This window comes from Terrapene carolina, unplaced genomic scaffold (genome assembly GCF_002925995.2).
Source record: "Terrapene carolina triunguis isolate 2854851 unplaced genomic scaffold, T_m_triunguis-2.0 Scaffold21, whole genome shotgun sequence".
NCBI lineage: Eukaryota > Metazoa > Chordata > Testudines > Emydidae > Terrapene > Terrapene triunguis.
The window spans coordinates 24,325,311-24,344,067 of NW_020664372.1; the positions used below are offsets into that span (position 1 = coordinate 24,325,311).

An 18,757-nucleotide genomic window follows, 5' to 3' on the forward strand; every position below is an offset into this window, starting at 1 on the left:
ATCGGGTGGCAGCTCCCAAGGGGGTTTCTGTGATCCAACCCGTCACATGGGTCATAAAAATTTTCCATTTTTACTTATCCATCTCAGGGGGATCGGCTTATAAACGAACCGGCTTATGATCACGTATATACGGTAGTTTATTAAAATTGCAGCTTCTGCATTTAACCATACTCTGGTGTGTGTGTCTCACTGCTTCTGCCTCTGTATTAATGAGAGTATTGACTTACTAATGTCTTAGGCTGTGCAAACTAGTAAAAGCATGGAGGAAAGGGAAATATATAATAGATTAACATTTTAGAGGGAAAAATTGGCACTGCAGAAGATAAAAATTTGAACAATGGATGGCATTGGGATTAAATTGTTTATATAATTTTAAAGAGCTGGCAAATTTATCAGTTAAGGACATCCAAAAAGTGCAACCTAAACATATCATGAGAGATGTTAAATTCTTTTATCATATTAAAGGCTTCTATTTATAGAAGCTTTTGGTTTTCTTTTCTATAAAGTACAATTTCCCCCCCAATTATTTTCTCAATAACCCTTCATTGATAAAAGAGTAATCACTCTGGGATAGCATTTTATTTTTAATCAATGGCCAGAATCACTACATCTTTTCAAAAAAGGCCCCCTTTTTTGTTATTACAAAAGAAGGAAAAAAAGAATTGTAAAAAGAGGGGCACAACATACATCAATTACACTCTGCTCTGACCACAAATTACTTTTTACCACCTACAGTGCTAAGGATCTCAAAATGCCATCTCAGGAGGAAAATAAAGCAGCCATCCATACCTCTTTCTACAAGTTTGCTTCCCAGTAGTTAATGCCCAAATTGGGATGAAACTGCAATAATAGCTATAAATATTTATTTGAAATACATTTGCTAGATATTGGTTCCACTGAATTGTTAAAATGATCAGTACTGGATTTAACAAAATAATACTGTATTTAACCTACTGTGGAATTTAAAATTCAGCACTGTCTCTTACCTTCTCTTATGGCTGTCTTGTGAGCACAGAGCTTGGCATATCAGGGCAATTAGGCAGAACCAAAGTGTTGCTAGTGCAATTATTCTCCAGTCACTGACTGATTTAATAAGGGGTATGCAGCCCATTGACCAATCAAAACACAGCCACCAGGGACACAGCAGCAACCATGCATTCAACGAATAGTAGTAATTATAGTTTATAGCCTGTCAGTCAAAGAAAAACAAACATTTATTTGATACTAAACTTCCAAAAAAACCCAAAATCTAACTTCAGCACTCTTTGTGATCTTTGTTTCCCTTCCCCTACACCCCCAAAAATGTATCTTTTAAAATAATAAGTGTCCTAACTCAAATGCTGCATGATTCTAATTACGTACAGGTCCATTCATTTTGCATTTTTTTAAAATCATATGATGATTTTTATCAAAAACGTTTTCCATGCACAGGATGTTTCTCCTATTCAGGATGGGAGATCCAATAGACAGTCCTCTATGTATGTGGATCTGGGTGGGACAATCTCCCAAAACATGAGGCAATGTGAAAAAAGCTCAGCTTTATTATTGGGTATGTCTACGCTGCAATAAAGACCCACAGCTAGTCCGTGTCTTCTGACTTGGGCTCCATCTGCAGGGCTATAAAACTGCAGTGTAGACGTTTGAGCTCAGGCTGGAGCCCGGGCTCTGAGACCCCACAGGTGGAGAGGGTCCCGGAGCCCAGGGACCAACCGAAGCCCCAACATCTTCACTTCAATTTTATAGCCCCGAAGCTCAAGCCCCACGAGCTAAGTCAGCTGACTTGGGCCAGCCGCGGGTCTTTTATTGCAGTGTAGACATACCCACCGTAGGCAAAGGCACCAAAACAAAACAAAACACCACAACAATACAAAGCCATGTACCCAGCCAGAACATAGTGTTATTTTATTCAAAGGTGAAGGAAAAGTGCAGGACCAACTTTCAATATTTGTTAAGGGAAAGGACAGCAAAAGGATTGTATCCCTTCTCCCATGAACATAGAAAAGAGGGGAAGAAAACACACAGTACATTAAATAAAACCACACAAGATTTACTAAAAAGGTGATTCATCATACAGTCCACAAATACAAGAAACACTCATTTTATTGATTTTTTTTTTTTTTGAAGTGCTGAAGTAAAATTGAACTTTCCTTTTAAAGACCCAGTTTTTTTGAACTTGCGGAAGTATGACAGGTTGTGACTTACTCTCACAAACAAGCTGTCTGCAAATGAAGCTGGGTTGTCTACTTCAGTAAAAGCGGGTGGTCCTGTGCCCATAATTCTCCAGCGCATGCAGAGCATAGTGACCCCTCCAGACAACAGAAGAGTTATCCTGAAGAGGAGTCCCTTTTTAAACAGCCCAACATTCTACAGGAGAAAACAACAACAGGACAAATTATGAACACCTTCAGATCTTGTTCCCACCCACCTAAAACAGAAATAGCTGGAGAGAAGATGGTATTTGTGCATTCTAAATATCGAAGGGAATAAATGTTTTACAGCCATTGAACCAAATTCTCTATTGCATGGGTATTTACTTGCTTTATGGCAAAAATATTTATTATAAATAAAGAATAAGAAAGAAGCTCTTCAGAAGAAGGACTGTGCCTTCTGATTGTACAGCATCTGATATATCTTGTAGGGCAGGGGGTTCTCAAACTGGGGGTCGGGACCCCTCAGGGGGTCACAAGGTCATTACATGGGGGGGAGTTGCAAGCTGTCAAACCCCAAATCCCGCTTTGCCTCCAGCATTTATAACGGTGTAAAATATATAAAAAAGTGTTTTTAATTTAGGGGGGGGGCCACACTCAGAGGCTTGCTATGTGAAAGGGGTCACCAGGAAAAAAAAGTTTGAGAGCCACTGTTGTAGGAGCGTTGGGAAACAAATAATCAAGAAACAAAATAATAATAAGGGCTGAGGATTCCCTTCTCTCTGGTTTTATTTTGTGGTCTTCATTGATTAATTTGAAAAGAAAGACTCATTGCAAACAAAGTTTTATTGATAATGAATTACAAAGGAAACAATTTCTCTTTAAGAAGCGTCTCTAACAATCTCTGGAAGTTTAAGTTATTTCTCAAGTCAGTTTCTGTCAGGGGATTTGAAGAACATACATGTAAGTATGCATACAGCATGTTGGAAAGATCAATACTCTGAGAATTAATGATAATGTACTGTGAGCATTTAATTTAAAAAACATCTCAATTAAATACAACTGAAATATTTAACTAGCGTTCTGTTTTAAAACAGATATTTTTATATGATATTGTACCAAAACAAGTGTTTTTCTCCATTTAAATCTATTCAGTGTAAAAATTATATGAGTTGATACATGAAAGTTCCACAGTTAAAAATTAGGGAAAAAGGAGGAAACTGTGGTAAAATTATTAAAAGCATGACTAAACCCAAGTGACTTAGGAACCTATATTTTACTGTAAAATGTATTATTGCAGTTTATACAGGATTTATTATGGAGAAACGAGGCAAGAATTCCATCCTTAAGACTGCCTCTGGTGTTCCATTATGACCTCATTTTCAGGTCACTCTCCACTACGTGGTTAGGGAAGTTTATCTTTCATGAAAATCATGAATTGAGAGAAAATTTTAAAATAAACAAAAATTAGAAGAAATGTCACTGCTCTTTTGTCCAATTCTTATGCCAAGGGTTGAGGCTTAAATGTGAAAAGAGGGTCTGGATCTGAAATTGTGGTAAAAAAAAGTTTAATGTTTCTTTAGGCTCCTAGGGGATGGGGGAAGAAATTGTAAGATACTTGAAACCGTCTGTATACAACGTTTCCATGCACAGATCAGAACAATTTTTGGAGGTGGGAGAAGTTAAAATTAATGAGCTATTAATATTTTCCATCGTATTTTCATGAAATAACTGGCATTTGAAGTTTTCCACACATAGCCCTAATGATTTAAAATTGTAAACCGAAACAATGCTTTAAACTCTTCACATTTTAAAGAGCGTCACTTATAAAAGGTTTATCTTTGAAGCATTTTCCTCAATGAAACTCTGAAGTGGTTCTGCTTTATTCCCCTACTAATCCCAAGACTCCTCACTTTTCTTAAACTGACTGACAGTCAACTTACACTGTTGAGTGCTCTGGCATTCCTTTTTGCTGCTAGAACTACCCCTTTCCTTTGAGCTAGATATCTTTGCCCAAATTGGCTGATTCAATTCTACAGAGTCCACTCCCATTTACTGAGATCCCTCCTTAAGCTCCAAAGGGCCTTTCATTCACATTTCATCCTTGCAGAGTTTATGGAAGCTCCACAGGGCTTAAACTAAGCACCAGATGAGCAACGGTTCTCTGCAGTTTTACACCATGCAAAGTCCAATGAAGATTTTTCTGCCTTGTTGAACCCTCCACAGGAGGGACAGATAATTAGTTTGTCATTAGTAATTCTCTTCTCTCGAGGGACTATCCAGTTGCAGTCAAAAGTTTACCCAATGCTTGTTATTTCTGGGATTTGCTTGCCACTGCACATGTGACATGCCAGATTCCATCTGAGCTGATAATGGATGAATTAGGGTTCACTGTAGACACCCGTTTATCCTCCAGTGACTGCCAGTGGATTAACTGGGTTCTCATTCACAGCTTCTATGTCTAGATAACTAGGAGGTCTCTTTCTTTCTTTCTTGGCAATTTGTGTTCTGGGGGAAAGAAAGTATTTGAGCTGGATTGCCAAAAGAGAAAATTATTCTCTTACATAACAAGTACTTCTGTGCATGCTGTAACTCTTGCTTTTTCTGCCTTAAAATCTGTTTTGTAAACCTGGATAAATAATTCACTCTTCGCTTTGCCAATCGGATGTTGTCAACATCCATTTGACTGGTCTTGGACTGATTCCATACGTTAGAGCCAGCTTTCTTAAATACTTAGACATCAGTTCTTTATATATTGCTGTGAAAAGAGCTATGAAATGCAGGCGTTTAAGTCTTGCTGGGTACAGCAGTGCTCTACCATGATCACTCATGTTGCTGAAAAGATGTTCCAGATCATTGCCTTGTTTTGCTGACTCTGAAATTATATCTAGTTTTTGATTGCACTCCCAGCACATACAAAACTGTGAAAATGGCATCTTTTTTGTTGCCTGGAGAGCTAGAATGAACTGAGACTGAGCACACTCACCTCCAATGACTTGTCCTTATGTAGTACCTTTTGAATAAGTTCCAAAATATTTAGTTTGTTAATCACCAGAGCATCAAATACAGCATTCAAGCCCTAAATAACCAAGAGAAAGAGAGAAAGCAGAATTCATTTATTAAAAGGGTATTTTAAAAATCCTACTTCTATAGTGAATCGTGCATCTTAATTCTGATTCTGAACTTGTTACAAATGGACAAAGTCAGTGCTCCAAGAAAAAGAAAGAACACTGCAGGAGACCATGCCTCAGCACTGGACAGGATGCCGCATGCACCCCTGTGCATGGCCAGGCAGCCTCCTGGCCTATGCATGTGTAATGGGGGGCATGAGAACATTACCCCACCTCCTCTCTGCCCTCCCAACCCTTTTTGCAGCCCAGGGGTTGCAGTCATAGGGACTAGTGCAATAAAGTGGATTTTTAAAAGCCACCCATCCCTTACCTCTCACTGTGCACCAGTGAAGCATCAAGCATATTTTGGCTGGATGGGTTCAAATCACCTTTTTCTTTTTAAATGGTCACACAGGTTGCCAGAGCAATGGCTTAGAGTTATAGGGGATCCAGGCAGGATTCTCACTGGAATTACACCAATGTAAGTGCCCGATCCTGTAAGGTGATGAAAACCTCTGGCAAAATTCTATAGACCTCTATAGAATCTGAAGGCATTCAGCCTTTGTTTCTCAGCACTTTGCCGGACAAAACCTTAACGTCAAGAGTAATTCAACTTAAGTTGATGGAGTTACACTGGTGAAAACAAGATCAGAATCAGGTCCCATATATCCATCTGCTCCAGTAACCATTTTATTCTGACATGCTATTTTCATGGCATATTCTACGCCAAATACATCCCAACCCCACCAAAAATGTTCAGTAATTTTTAACACTTATGCATGAGGGATATGTAGCTAGCATCCTAATATTATCTTTGTAGATGATCTAGTGTCTTAAGGGCTACAAGGAACTAGCAGAAGCACATTGCTAGGTGAGGGTAAGGGTTTCTACTCATTAAGAGGCAAAGACAAAATCAGTCTCTGTCAGCCACAGGAATCAGAGGGAAACTGGCATGAACCTCAGAGTGACTCCATGCAAGGAGGCCAGCAGGCAGTATACGTGGTTGGCTTATTGAGGAAGAGAGGGAGGCAGGGATCCAGTTGGAAAGGGGCATTTCAGCATGAGGCACTATTCATTTTTGTGTGTGGCTTCTATGGCTCTTCTTTACCCTTGTTTTTGCTCCCTTTGGCCTGTGCTTCTCTTACTGTGAAACCCTTATCCCTGAGCTTGAGGATGAATATAATCATCCTAACAATGCAACATCCAACAAAGACAGCCAGAAAATAAAAGATGAGGCTGCTACTCAAACATTATTGTCATGCTACTATGAGAAACAACCACAGCACATCTTAAGTTAGAGAGCCACTTCTGTGTCTCCCACACATGCCTTTGAAAGATAGTCTATTTAAAAACAATTCTGCTTACGCTCCAGGATATGTTTACTGTCATTTGTTTTCTCTTCTTTATACCAAGAATAATATGAACAAGGCTCTTCATTCCTTAAGTATTCCTCTGTTCTACTACTACTACTGTTCTACTACTCCATCCCTCCCAGTTCTAGCTGAAGCCATTCTCCAGCTGTAGAAATACACCCCAATTCTGGCATCTCAGTAGGCTACTGTTGAAGCAATAGGGTCATCACAAACAGGACGACCTCAGGTGAGTAAAAAGATACAGAAGCACATCAACTCAAAAAAAGAAGGCTCCTATTTAGATACGTGCTTAAAATAAGGAAGAGAATTAATAAGAGTGATAAGCAGAACAGCTACTTCTAACTAGGCAGTGTCAACCATTCCTTTAAGAAAAAGGGATGTGGGGCATACGAAAACTTCTTTAGCAGCCATTTATCAGTCTTGTTCATTTAATCTATGAACAATCCCTTTGTAGATTTGCTGGTATCGTGGGCCCAAGAGGACAGTCAGGCATGCAAGAACACAGGCATCCAATGTGGCACAAACTAAAACTGGTATTATAATATCTACAAAGCAGACAAGTAGAGACTTCTATAGGTACATGCAAGCTACTCTCAGAGACGCAAACAAGCACAAAAGGAATCACATTAGAAGCACTGGGCACAGAGCCTGGCTAGGTCAATGTTTAACATTCATAAGCCAATTTTCTTAGACTAACTAGTGCAGAAGCACAGTCTAAGTTGTTTACAGATGTGGAGAAGATTTGCAGCAGCATGTGTGCAGTAGTAGCTTATGGATGCTGAGGACAGAATTTAGTGGATTATGAAGAGACCTTACCAGTACTGTAATTCCTTGTTCTTTGCACAGCATGGCTATTGCACCAAGAAGAACACTCGCCAGTACCCAGAGTATAGAAAAATGGTTCCCTTCCTTATCTGTCAATGTAAAATAGGACATTGAATGGTACATTAACCTAAATTGACACTAGAAATTTTACTTTAAAAAAAGCACACTATTCATTTTCTCTTTAAATCTTCTCTCTCATGCCAAGCGAGAGATTCACCTTTTAAGACTAGAAGGCACCAATAGCAATATACTTGCATTAGTCCCTTGGCAGTAGCTATTTAGTGCACATTAGATATCTTCCTGTTTGGTAGACATTCTAGTCTCTCCAATTCTAGTGTGGCAGAGGCTCCACATAGGTTTCCACAATACATTATCTTCAAAGACTAATCCCCGCTCCGTAGACACAAGTTTATCATTCCCGGCTACAGGTCTGTTATTATTGGCCACTCTCCCAGGCTGTCAGAGAAGAAGAAAGTAAAATTCCTCCTAATTATTATATGTGAGGTATCATCCATGTGAGTCAGATTTTAACTGCTGCTTAATCTGAAAGGTGCACTGGGTTAAAAGCACCTGCAAGGCTGATTTGTTTAAGTAGTACATCAGAATACTCCATTAACTACTCATGAGGGAATTCCACACCAAAAAATGAAAATTCTGCACACAATATTTTAAAATTCTGCAAATTTTGTCAATGAATAAATGTGGAGGCTCCAGCATGGCAGTGAGGAGCAAAGACCACTGGCTGCATGGAGGTGGGAGATCACACTGCAGCCCCTCCCCGCCCGGGACACAGACACGGCGGTGAGGCTGCAGGGCAGGCAGGCTCAGTCCAGCAGGATCTAATTGTGAAGGGGCTTAGTGTGGGGCGATCCAGGTGCGGGGCAAGAGGGTTCTGTTGGGGCAATCTGGGTGTGGGTGGCTCAGTGGGGGGGTCCAGATGCGGCTCAGGATGCACAGGGGTTTGTTGGGCGGGGGGGTTCCAGGTGCTGGGGCAATGGGACTCTGCAGGTGAACGTGGCTGGGGCGAGGAGTGCTGGAACAATTTGTATAGTGGAGGAGCTGAGAGCCATTGAACCAAACTGTAAACCCTCTATATGATGGAAACTACTTCAAGCCAGGGGTGAGGCAGCATCCCCAGTTCCAGGACCTATGGTTGGGGCTCAGCAGGAGAGGGGTTTGAGTGCAGGGGGCTCACCTGGTGGGGGATGGGGCTCAGCAGGGTGGTGGTTTGAGTGCAGACACGGTCTGGGTGCAGGGGATGAGGCTTAATGGGGGGGTTGGGGATGGGGGAGGCTGGATGCACAGGGGTTGGATGAACTGGGGAACAGCTTCCTGTACAGTGACCCCTTTCCCCATGGCTGAGGAGCGATGGGGTTCGGAGTTTCCTGCAGCCAGGGAAGGTTTCTGGGGGTGGGTCTGACCTGGGCCCGGCTGCTCCTTGTAGGGGAAGAGGAAGTCCTGTCATGCTGAGCCCGGCAAGGTAAGAGCCACCAGCTGGGGCGTCCCCAGCCCCTGGCAGCGATTTACCTCTCCACCAGCTGCTCCAAGGCACCAGAAACAATGTGCCCAAGCTGCTGGGAAGGGGTGCGTGACTGTGACCGCTCTTGCAGCCTCCCTTTGTTTCCCCATCAGAAAGTCATTTTTCTGCATGGAAGCAAAGAAATCTGCAGGGGACATGAATTCTATGCATGTGCAGTGACAGAATTCCCCAGGAGTAATTAACATTGTAACTGAGGGCTTGTCTACATAACCCGCTGGATCGACGGGCATTTACAATTCTACATCACAACATGCCCAACTGTTTCGAGACACTTATGTATTCAGTACGTTTGGACTTCAGAGAAGTACAGCTGATTTTGTATGGCATAACCAAACACGTGATTGTTCAAAACAATACAGGGACATAGATTTTTGAGACTACCTAGAACAAATCAATGTTTATGGTTTCATGTTCCATTGCCATATCCTGCCTTCAGAATATTTTTGTCCAGACAATTGGATCAGGCTTTATTTGAGGGGGCGGGGGGAGGATGTTTGGGGGGTACTTGGCTTTTTTTAAACACAGACAGTTTTGGTGAGTGTTTTGGTGAAATTAATATCAGAAGCAGTATGCTAGAACAGGATAGAAATTATCTTAAAATAATAAGTAGTATAATATTTAGCACCTATGGCACCTTTCATGCATGAGATACCCAAAGATCTTTATTAACACAAACCCTGGAAGTGCACTGACTGTGTAGGACAAGGGCGGGCAAACTTTTTGGCCTGAGGGCCCCATCGGGTTTCCGAAATTGTATGGAGGGCCGGTTAGGGGAGGCTATGCCTCTCCAAACAGCCAGGCGTGGCCCAGCCCCCGCCCCCATCCAACCACCCCTGCTTCTCACCCCCTGACAGCCGCCCCAGGACTCCTGCCCCAGCCAACCCCCCCCTGTTCCCTGATGGCCCCCCCAGGACCCCTGCCCCATCCCACCCCTCCTTGTCCCCTGACCGCCCCCGGATCCCCCCGCCCCTGACTGCCCCCTACCGCCCCATCCAACCGCTCCTCTCATTCCTGACTGGCCCCCTGCTCCCCACCCTGACCCCTATCCACACCTCCAGCCCCCGACCACCACCCCAAACTTCCCTGCCATCTATCCAAAGCCCCCCCTCCCCCGCTACCTGCCCCTTTACCACGCTGCCTGGAGCACCGGTAGCTGGCGGCGCTACAGCCACGCCACCCAGAGCACCAGGACAGCCAGCCACACCACCATGCAGCACAGAGCACCGGGTCAGGCCGCAACTCTGCAGCTACGCTGCCCGGCAAGAGCTCGCAGCCCCATCATCCAGAGCATTGCGCTGGTGGCGCAGTGAGCTGAGGCTGTGGAGGAGGGGGAAGAGCAGGGGAGAGGCCAGGGGCTAGCCTCCCGGGCCAGGACCTCAGGGGCCGGCAGGAGGGTCCCACAGGCTGGATGTGGCCCGTGGGCCATAGTTTGCCCACCTCTGGTGTAGGAAGAGAAACCTTATGCTGTTAGCAAGATCTCACACACATACCCTTGAACAGTGCAGCATTTTCTTCCCCCTTCCAGTTTGGGAAAGGAGGGGGATATAAGAGAGAATGGTGATCAGGATAGGCTGAGGTTACTGCATATGCTTTTTAAAAAGGGGCAATGCGTTTTTATTTCCACCCTTTAAAGACCAGGCTGTGGGCAGTCTGGCCTAGTGGTTAAAGAGTTCAGCCTACCAGTCAGAGCTGGGTCCAGGGTGGGCAGAGTCCAGGAACAAGCCAAGGGTCAGTAACCGAGACACAGGAGTCTAATGCCAGAGCTGGCGGGTCAACCAGAGTCATAAACCAGGGACAGAGCCAAGGATCAGTACCAGAGAGACAGGAGCAGAAGAGGAACTGTGGCTGGAACAAAGCAGGAGCAAGGATGGAACGAGGGCAAGCGCGGCTGCAGGCTTGATATGCACTGAGCAGCCAGAGAGCTAATGTTGCTGGGTTCAAAAGCCAGCCAGCTGCCCTTCCTGACCAATCAGGTGATGCAATCAATCAGGTAGCCTGCTGCAGGCCAGCTTTGCTTATTGGGGTGCCAGGAGCCTGACTCCACTGCAGGCCCTGATTCCTGAGAATATCCTCCCTCCCCTCGCCCAAGTGGAACTCCTGGGGGCCTCAGGGCATGTTTTCTTCAATCAGGCGCAGTGAAAAGCATGCAGGTCAGGGTCATGGATGTGTTCCCCAGATTCCCACAAGCCTTCATCTGAGCCATATCCCTCCCAGTCAATTAATTACTGGAGCCTTCACCACGGTTGGTGACAGTCCAAAATTTGCCATACTGTGTATTCTTCCTACTCTTCAATGGTTATCGGTGGGGTGGGGCAGTGAAAGGGATTTGCAGTATGTGGTTTTAACAGGGAGATATGGAATACGGGGCAATCCTTGAAAGGATTCCGATAGCTGTAGCCTGAAGGTTACTGGATTAATCTGTTCCATAATCTGAAAGGGGCCTCAAGTACTGGTGGTCCAACTTCGTAGACAGGTGAGTAGATCTAAGGCTCTGGGCAGACAGCCAGACCTTATGCCCTACTGAGAAGCTAGGGACTGGCTGACAGTGCGGATTGGCATATAGTTGGTAGGCTGCCTTAGCTTCCACTAACCAGCGTTTAAGCTTTTGGTGCACCTGGTGGATGCAAGCAGTAAAGTCAGAAATGGCAGGCACTGGGGACTTGGTGGGGATCTTGGGGGGAGCGAAGGTGGAACCCATGCTTAGCAAACCAAGGGGGACTGTTGGGTGGAGACGCACGTGGCACTGTTGTAGGTGAATTCTCTGTGAAAGATAAGCAGTGTAGGTGCTGCTCCAGAAACCAAATGATCTGTTCTATCTGACCACTGGTTTTTGGGTGGTAAGCAGTCACGGTACAGGTGTCAATTCTTGGAAGGCGCAGGAATTCCTGTCAAAAATGAGAAACAAACTGGGATCCCCAATCAGAAATGATGCTTGTTGGTAACCCACAAAGGCAAAAGATATTTTCTTCAAAAAGGAAGGTGTCTCTCTCAGGCGGTGTGGAAGCCCCAAATGTGGTACAAAATGCAGCATCTTAATAAGAAGATCCCCTACCACTAGAATTGTAGTGTGTCCTTAGAAGGGCAGCAGTTCCACAAGAAAGTCCAGAGCTGAGATGGGGTGGGCAAGGGTTGCAGGAGAGACAGTGGTCTGACACAAGGGTCTTCGTCCAAGCACAGAGATCACAGGACCTCACGTAAGTTGCTACAGAAGCACGCCAGGCTAGCCACCATAAGCTTCTAGACACCAGGTCCTGGGTCTTGAATTGGCCAAAGTGGCCTGCCAGAGGAGCGTCATGGCAGAATCTTAGGACATGGCGCCTGGGTGGCCCCTCAGACACATAGATGCGTTCCTTGTGGTAGAGGATCCCATTGTGGCGCGTGAACGCCCAGTCAGTCGGATGGCTGGTATCTTCTAGGGCCCAATGGATTTGAATCGCAAATGATTCATTGGGCAACAGGGACCCGATGGAGGGAATCAGATTGCCGGCACCACACTCCACAATAAAATTTTAAGGTCTGGGGATCATGGATGGGGTTTCCATGCCGTAACACTTGTCCTTTCTAGATAATGAGTGCACCTTCCCATTCCTTGCTCTGGTGCAGGTGGTGACCATGAAATCAAAGGGTAGAGAAGAGAGACCACTAGGCCTGCTGGTGATTCAAGGGCCGACCTGTCTTTAGGAATTCCAGGGTCTTATAATCAGTAAGAACTTGGACTGAGAATTTAGCACCTTCCAGGAGATGACACCACTCCTCAAAGGCCACTTTAATTTTCAATAACTCTGTTTAAAATGTCATAAATCTGCATGAATGGAAGGCACAAGGATGAAGCTAGCCATTAGTGAGAATTGGTCCCAGTACAAAGTTTAAAGCATCTGCCTCCACTGCAAATGGTCTGGCTGGGTTTAAGTGATCAAGATGGGGCTGAGACGAATCTCTGCTTTAGGCGATCAAATGCAGTCTGTGGTTCTGGAGACAAATAAACAATGCTCCCTAACATGGAAGTCGGTGCTGGGGCGCCCACACCAGAGAACCCCTTGATAAATCTCCTATAGAAATTGACAAAGCCCAGAAAGCATTGTATTCTGCAGACTTTAGTACTGCCCAGTGTGTGATGGCTGCCACCTTACGTGGGTCCATAGCCAGTTCATTATGGGAGATGACATAGTCCAGAAACTCCACTGTGTTCTGATCAAACTGGCATTTTTCCATCTTGTCATACAGATGATTCAGGCAAAGCTTTTTCAAGACACTTTGCATGTGTTTGTCATGACATACCTGATCCTCAAAAAAAAATAGGGATGATATCAGTAAATGACGAACTGATCCAGTATGTCCCAGAAGATGTCATGAATAAAATGCTGGAAGGTCGCTGGGGGACGCACAGGGCAACTGGCATGACAAGGTACTAGAAGTGGCCATACCGAGTGCAGAAGGCAGTCTTCCATTCATCTCCTTCTCACAGACATACCAGGTTCTAGGACCCACACAGATATGGCTTCATAAAAAGTCAAACGGAGCACACATGGTCTAGGAGCTCATGAATGGGAGGGAGTGGATAGCAGTTCCGAACAGTCACCTTGTGAGTGTCCAGTAATCAATGCAGGGCTGCAAGGACCCATCCTCCTCCTTAAAGAAGACTGGAGCCCCTGCCTGGAATGTGGATGGATGGATGAACTCCTTCTGCAGGTTCTCCTGCACATATCTGCAAAGAGCCTGCAGCTCCAGTTCAGAAAGGGCATATATACAGTGGAAGGGAATCTCAGCTCTGGGCTGGAGGGTGACAGTCATATCTCCAGTGTGGGGGCAGGGCATCCATGTTTCCTTTTTAATACATCAGTGAGGTCATAATATTTGAGCAGTATTATGACAGCGGCAGACTGGTCTGTGGCAGGCCTGGCGTGTTTCACTGCTGTGAGCTTGCTTATGCAGAGTAGGGATTCCACAGCTCATGGCACAAGCTGCAGAGTACTAGCCCTCTTACTGGCTTCTGGGACACAGGGTTGTGGGCAATACTGCAAGCAGAAAGATATCATCCCTTTCTGCCAGTGGATGTTGGGGTCATGTGCAGACAGCTAGGGCAGACCGAGATGACCACAGAGCAGGGGCCCAAATTAACTCTCACTAGAGGGTTTCCCCGATGCCCATGGAGAGAAACAACTGTTAGGAGAATGGTTTGGAGAATTACTGGGCCCAAGGACAGGAGCAAAGCATCAATGGTTTCCACGAGATCCGGAAAGTTCTTGCACAGAGTAGGAATCACTTGGGCCTTGAAGTCCCAGCCCAGAAAATTGTCCAAGGCCCCCGAATCAACTAGAGCTTCTAGGTGGATCTTGGGACTCATAGAAAACTGGATCTGCGGTGGCAGTCGGAGGGATGTCAGACGCTGAATCATGATTGCTGTTGTCCCAACAATGGCACGTGGGAGCCAAGAATTTCCAAAGGAGGGATGAGAGTGGTCCACCACAGGTTACTCTATCGAGGCTGGGGCCTGGCATCTTCCTGACCCAACGACCGGCATGATCTTTGCTGGACATAACACTGAGAAGTATCTGCAATATAAGAACAGCCCTGACACTCGGCGTCTGTGCTTCTCTAGAAAAGGTAGACGTGGGCAGACCTGGTCAAACCACCTGGGTTCTGGAGCGAACTGCACAGTTGAAGAGTCAGAGTCCAGGGTGTTGGCAGGGTTCAGAGGGCTGAACCACGCTCATGGCACAGCTTGGCCAGGTGGTTGTCAATTCGAATGCACAAATTATTCAGGATGTCCAGACTAGATGGCGCTTTGAACCACACCAGTTCATCTTCAGCAGCTTTGTTCAATCCTAGCCGGAAATGGTGGCGCCGTGCTGTCTCGTTCCATTCAGCATCCATGGACAGATGGTGGAATTTGGCTACGAATCAACACCCCTACTGCAGCAGTTGAAGTTTAGCCTTGGCAGTTCAAGAGCGGTGAGGGTCAGCAAAGATCACGAACACTGCTTGAATAAACCCCTCCAACTGGCCCAGGAGGGCGGGACTGTTCCAAAAGGGCAGATGCCTAAGCCAAGACTTCCCCAGTCGATAAATTAATAAGCCCAACCCAAGCCTGGTCAGTAGGGAACAAAGGGGACATAAGAACAGGAGCCATCACTGGTTCAGGAAGGCTCAGAATTGGCTGCGATCATAGTCAAATTTTTCTGGCAGCAGGATCTTCAGTTCCCAGAGGGCTGGAATTGGGGCACCCACTGATGTCCCCTGCACCTGCAAGTTTCATAGAGCCCCTACCAACTCTGCTAATGAAGGACTGGCCTGGGTGGGATCTATGTCAGCGAGATGGACCCCTAGCCTTGTTATTTTGGGAGGCTGCTCCAACTGTTAGAGACTGGGCCATGGGCGGTATGTGGTTAAAGGGAAAATTCAGTCTACTGATTAGAGCTGGGTCCACGGTGGGCAGAGGCCAGGAACGAGTCAAGAATCAATAGCCAAATGCCAGAATGTAATCAGAGTCGTAAGTCAGAGGTGGAGCAGAGGATCGGTACTGAAGACAGGAGCCGAATGCCAGAGACTGAGGGTCAACCAGAGTCGTAAGCCAGAGCAGAGGATCAGTTCTGGAGAGGTAGGAGCCAAAGCTGGAGCGGAACAGAGCAAGAGCAGGGACTGGAAGCAGGAACTGGAACAGGAGCAAGTGCAGCAGCAGGCATGATATGCACTGAGCAGGCAGAGAGCTGCTGTTGGGCTTAAAAGTCAGCCACCCTTCCTGACCAATCATATGGTGTCGTCAATCAAGTAGCCTGCTGCAGGCCAGCTGTACTTGCTGGGTTGTCAGTAGACTGCGTCTGCTGCAGACCCTGATCCCTGACACCACCTGGATAGTCTCAGCCAAACAGAAAGGACTTTATTTGAAATACGGATAGTATACAAGCAAACAACATAAAAACAAGCTAAATTCATCTTTGGGGTAACTATGCTGAAGGTTTTGATAAGTGAACCCAGGGATGCATTTGGCTTAGTATGTACCCCACTGAAGGGTTATTCCAGTCCAGCATGGAAATACAGACTTAGGAAACTGAACGACTCTGCTTACTTGAAAGAAAGGATGATCCTATGATTAAGGCATTTGACTAGGACTCAGGATATTGAGTTCAAAGCTCCCAGCTCTGCCACAGACTCCCAGTGACCCTTGATCTCTCTGTGCCTTGATTTCCTATCTGTAAAATGGGGGTATAATACTTCCTTTCTCCCACGCTTTGTTCAGGTGTCCGCTTTAGATTAAGATCTTTGGGACAGGGGCTCTCTCTTTCTACACGTAGATAGAACATCTCAAATAAAATGGCCCAAATCCTGGGCCCTCCAGGCACTATTGTAATATGACGAATATGAAACAAATGCAAAATTAAAAGCCTCATTATAAAGGATTGTAGCCAGTTTTCAAAGATGAGTAATTTCATGTTTGAGTATCTACTACTACAAAGAAAGTATCTACTACAAAGAAAGTTTTCAAATTGATAGCCACAATAGAACAAGATTATTTTTCTCCATCCTTCTATCCTCATCACATACATATGGGGGCAAAATTTCCACATGAAGTAAGATAAAACTCATGTTTCCCCTGAGCATGGATGCGTGCTCCTATTGTGTTGTAATGCCAGAGGCCAGGGGAAAACCAGCTCAAGTTTCCAGCTCGAATTGCCACAGTCCCAGATAGATGCTAACATCACACCTATTTTACATTTGTTGTTACTTTTTTTTTTGCTCTCTTATATACACAAGAAGCAGAGACTACTTCTTGGGCACACCTTGATTCTCAGAAGCCAGAATCATCTCAGCATCCCAGGTATAATCTGGTTAAGTACAAGCACTCCTAGATGTTGAAAGTGCTCAGCATGAAAAGAGAAATAAAAATCAAGTTCCTCTCCTTTATAAATGCAATTCCAGTCCCTTTATTTCCTCTTGCTCTCTCAAAAAGGACAGTACTGTACTCTAAGATTTAAATATACATTTTCTTGTGTTTTTCCTTGGCTCAATAATTTTTATTCTTCATGCAGAAGTGTCAGTAGTGAGCTAGGCTGGAAAAATAGATCCAGAAGAAAGGCACTTAGCAATGCCATCAATTAACTGTTGAACAGCGTTCTGAAAGTGTAAAACATTGTAAAGTATAAGTGCTAATAATTATTATAAGATACACATACCAACCGAGGTAATCAATTTAATGAAGCACATTCCCTTAACATTGCATTGCTTCCCACTAAGATCTTCTGTCAGAAAAGGAAACCAATCTTTGGCTGGCACCTGTACCTAGTTGAAAGCAGAACACCATATTGTGAGTGGGCATAGTGCCACACTAACAGACGGGTACGATTGTAAATAAGCCAAAGAAACAAAGTGTGCATTAAATTCCTGTTCAAAAAGCTGGAAATCAATGCAGTGTTTTGCACTTATACATAAAGAGATCTTAAGACTGCTGCTTCTTAAAACAAGAATAAGGGCAAGAGTCCAGGTGACTGAATGACCAACCCACATGAGCTGGAGAAAAACCACTATGGGATGGTCATCCATTCAGATTACTGTGGTGGGTGAACATATCTAAGTAATACTGCATACACCGGGTGCGCCACACTGTGGAATTAATTGACCCTAGGCTTTTCTACTGCAACTGATGGACAGCTTGGATTGTAAGGTGACAGCAGCCGTGTTTTTGAGGGGACATACCGCAGCACTTAAGAAAGCAAAGTTAACTCTTCTCTTTTGGAGAGACCTCACATTTATTATTATGGTTCAACAAGAGAAAAAAAAATTAAGCAATGTCCTGAACCAATAAGCCACTCAGGTTTTGGACTGGCCAACCAAACAAGGAAGAAAGTATCATCTAGAGCAGGGGTTCTCAAACTGGGGGTCATGACACCTCAGGGGATCACGAGCTGTCAGCCTCCACCCCCAAACCCCACTTCACCTCCAACATTTATAATACTGTTAAATATAAAAAGAAGTGTTTTAATTTATAAAGGGGATTGCACTCAGAGGCTTGTTGTGTGAAAAGGGTCACCAATATAAAACTTTGGGACCACTAATGTAGAGTGCATGACCCAACTACATACCGTAAAACAACCCACAGCCCTCTGGTTACCATGTGTAGTTTCCTTCTTTCCTTTCTCAAGGAAAGACCTGTCCATTTTCAAGCTCCATTACACAAGTCTCAGCTGACTGATTTAGGCTACTTTCCCTTCAGCTTCAGAGACCTGAGGTAAGAACTCACTGGTCCAAAGAGACCAGGATAGTATCTGCAATTGGAATTTAACCTCAAATTTCCTAAGACCAAGACCTCTTCATTCATCTCCAGTTCTTTGGCTCCATCTAGCACTGCTGTTCAGTTCAGCTACATATTCTTAGGACATCTACACTTCGAGCTGGGGGCGGAGGGTGATTTCCAGCTCAAGCAGACACACTCACATTAGTGCTCATCAAGCTAATGCGCTAAAAATAGAATGTAGCCACAGCAGCACGAGCTGCAGGAGAGGCTAGCCGCCCCCATCATGTAATCATCCAAGACCCTGCACGCGTGCTCAGTGCAGCTAACCTGCTCTGCTGCCGCAGCTACGCTCTCGTTAGCACACTAGTGCGATAAGTGCTAGGGCGAGTATATCTTCTCGAGTGGGACCTGCACCTCCAGCTCAGAGTATGGACATACCCTTAGTGACTAAATTAGAGCAGGGAGTGCCATTGCCTTTTGAGGTCCTAATGGATATGTGTATCCCAAGAATCCCTAATCTAAGTATATAAACG

General features: G+C 44.9%; 1 protein-coding gene across 3 annotated transcripts in view; it reads right to left on the bottom strand.

The window, feature by feature from the left end:
- Positions 1-18,757, bottom strand: part of TMTC4 (transmembrane O-mannosyltransferase targeting cadherins 4) — a 72,403-nt gene that overhangs the window by 32,783 nt on the left and 20,863 nt on the right. For all 3 annotated transcript variants that reach the window (XM_024205355.3, XM_024205356.3, XM_024205357.3), the window contains 4 exons: positions 7,447-7,544; positions 5,134-5,226; positions 2,203-2,364; positions 987-1,189 (listed from right to left, as the gene is read on the bottom strand). In XM_024205355.3, the coding sequence (XP_024061123.2) occupies positions 987-1,189; positions 2,203-2,364; positions 5,134-5,226; positions 7,447-7,544 (556 nt within the window). The remainder of the gene's footprint in view (positions 1-986; positions 1,190-2,202; positions 2,365-5,133; positions 5,227-7,446; positions 7,545-18,757) is intronic.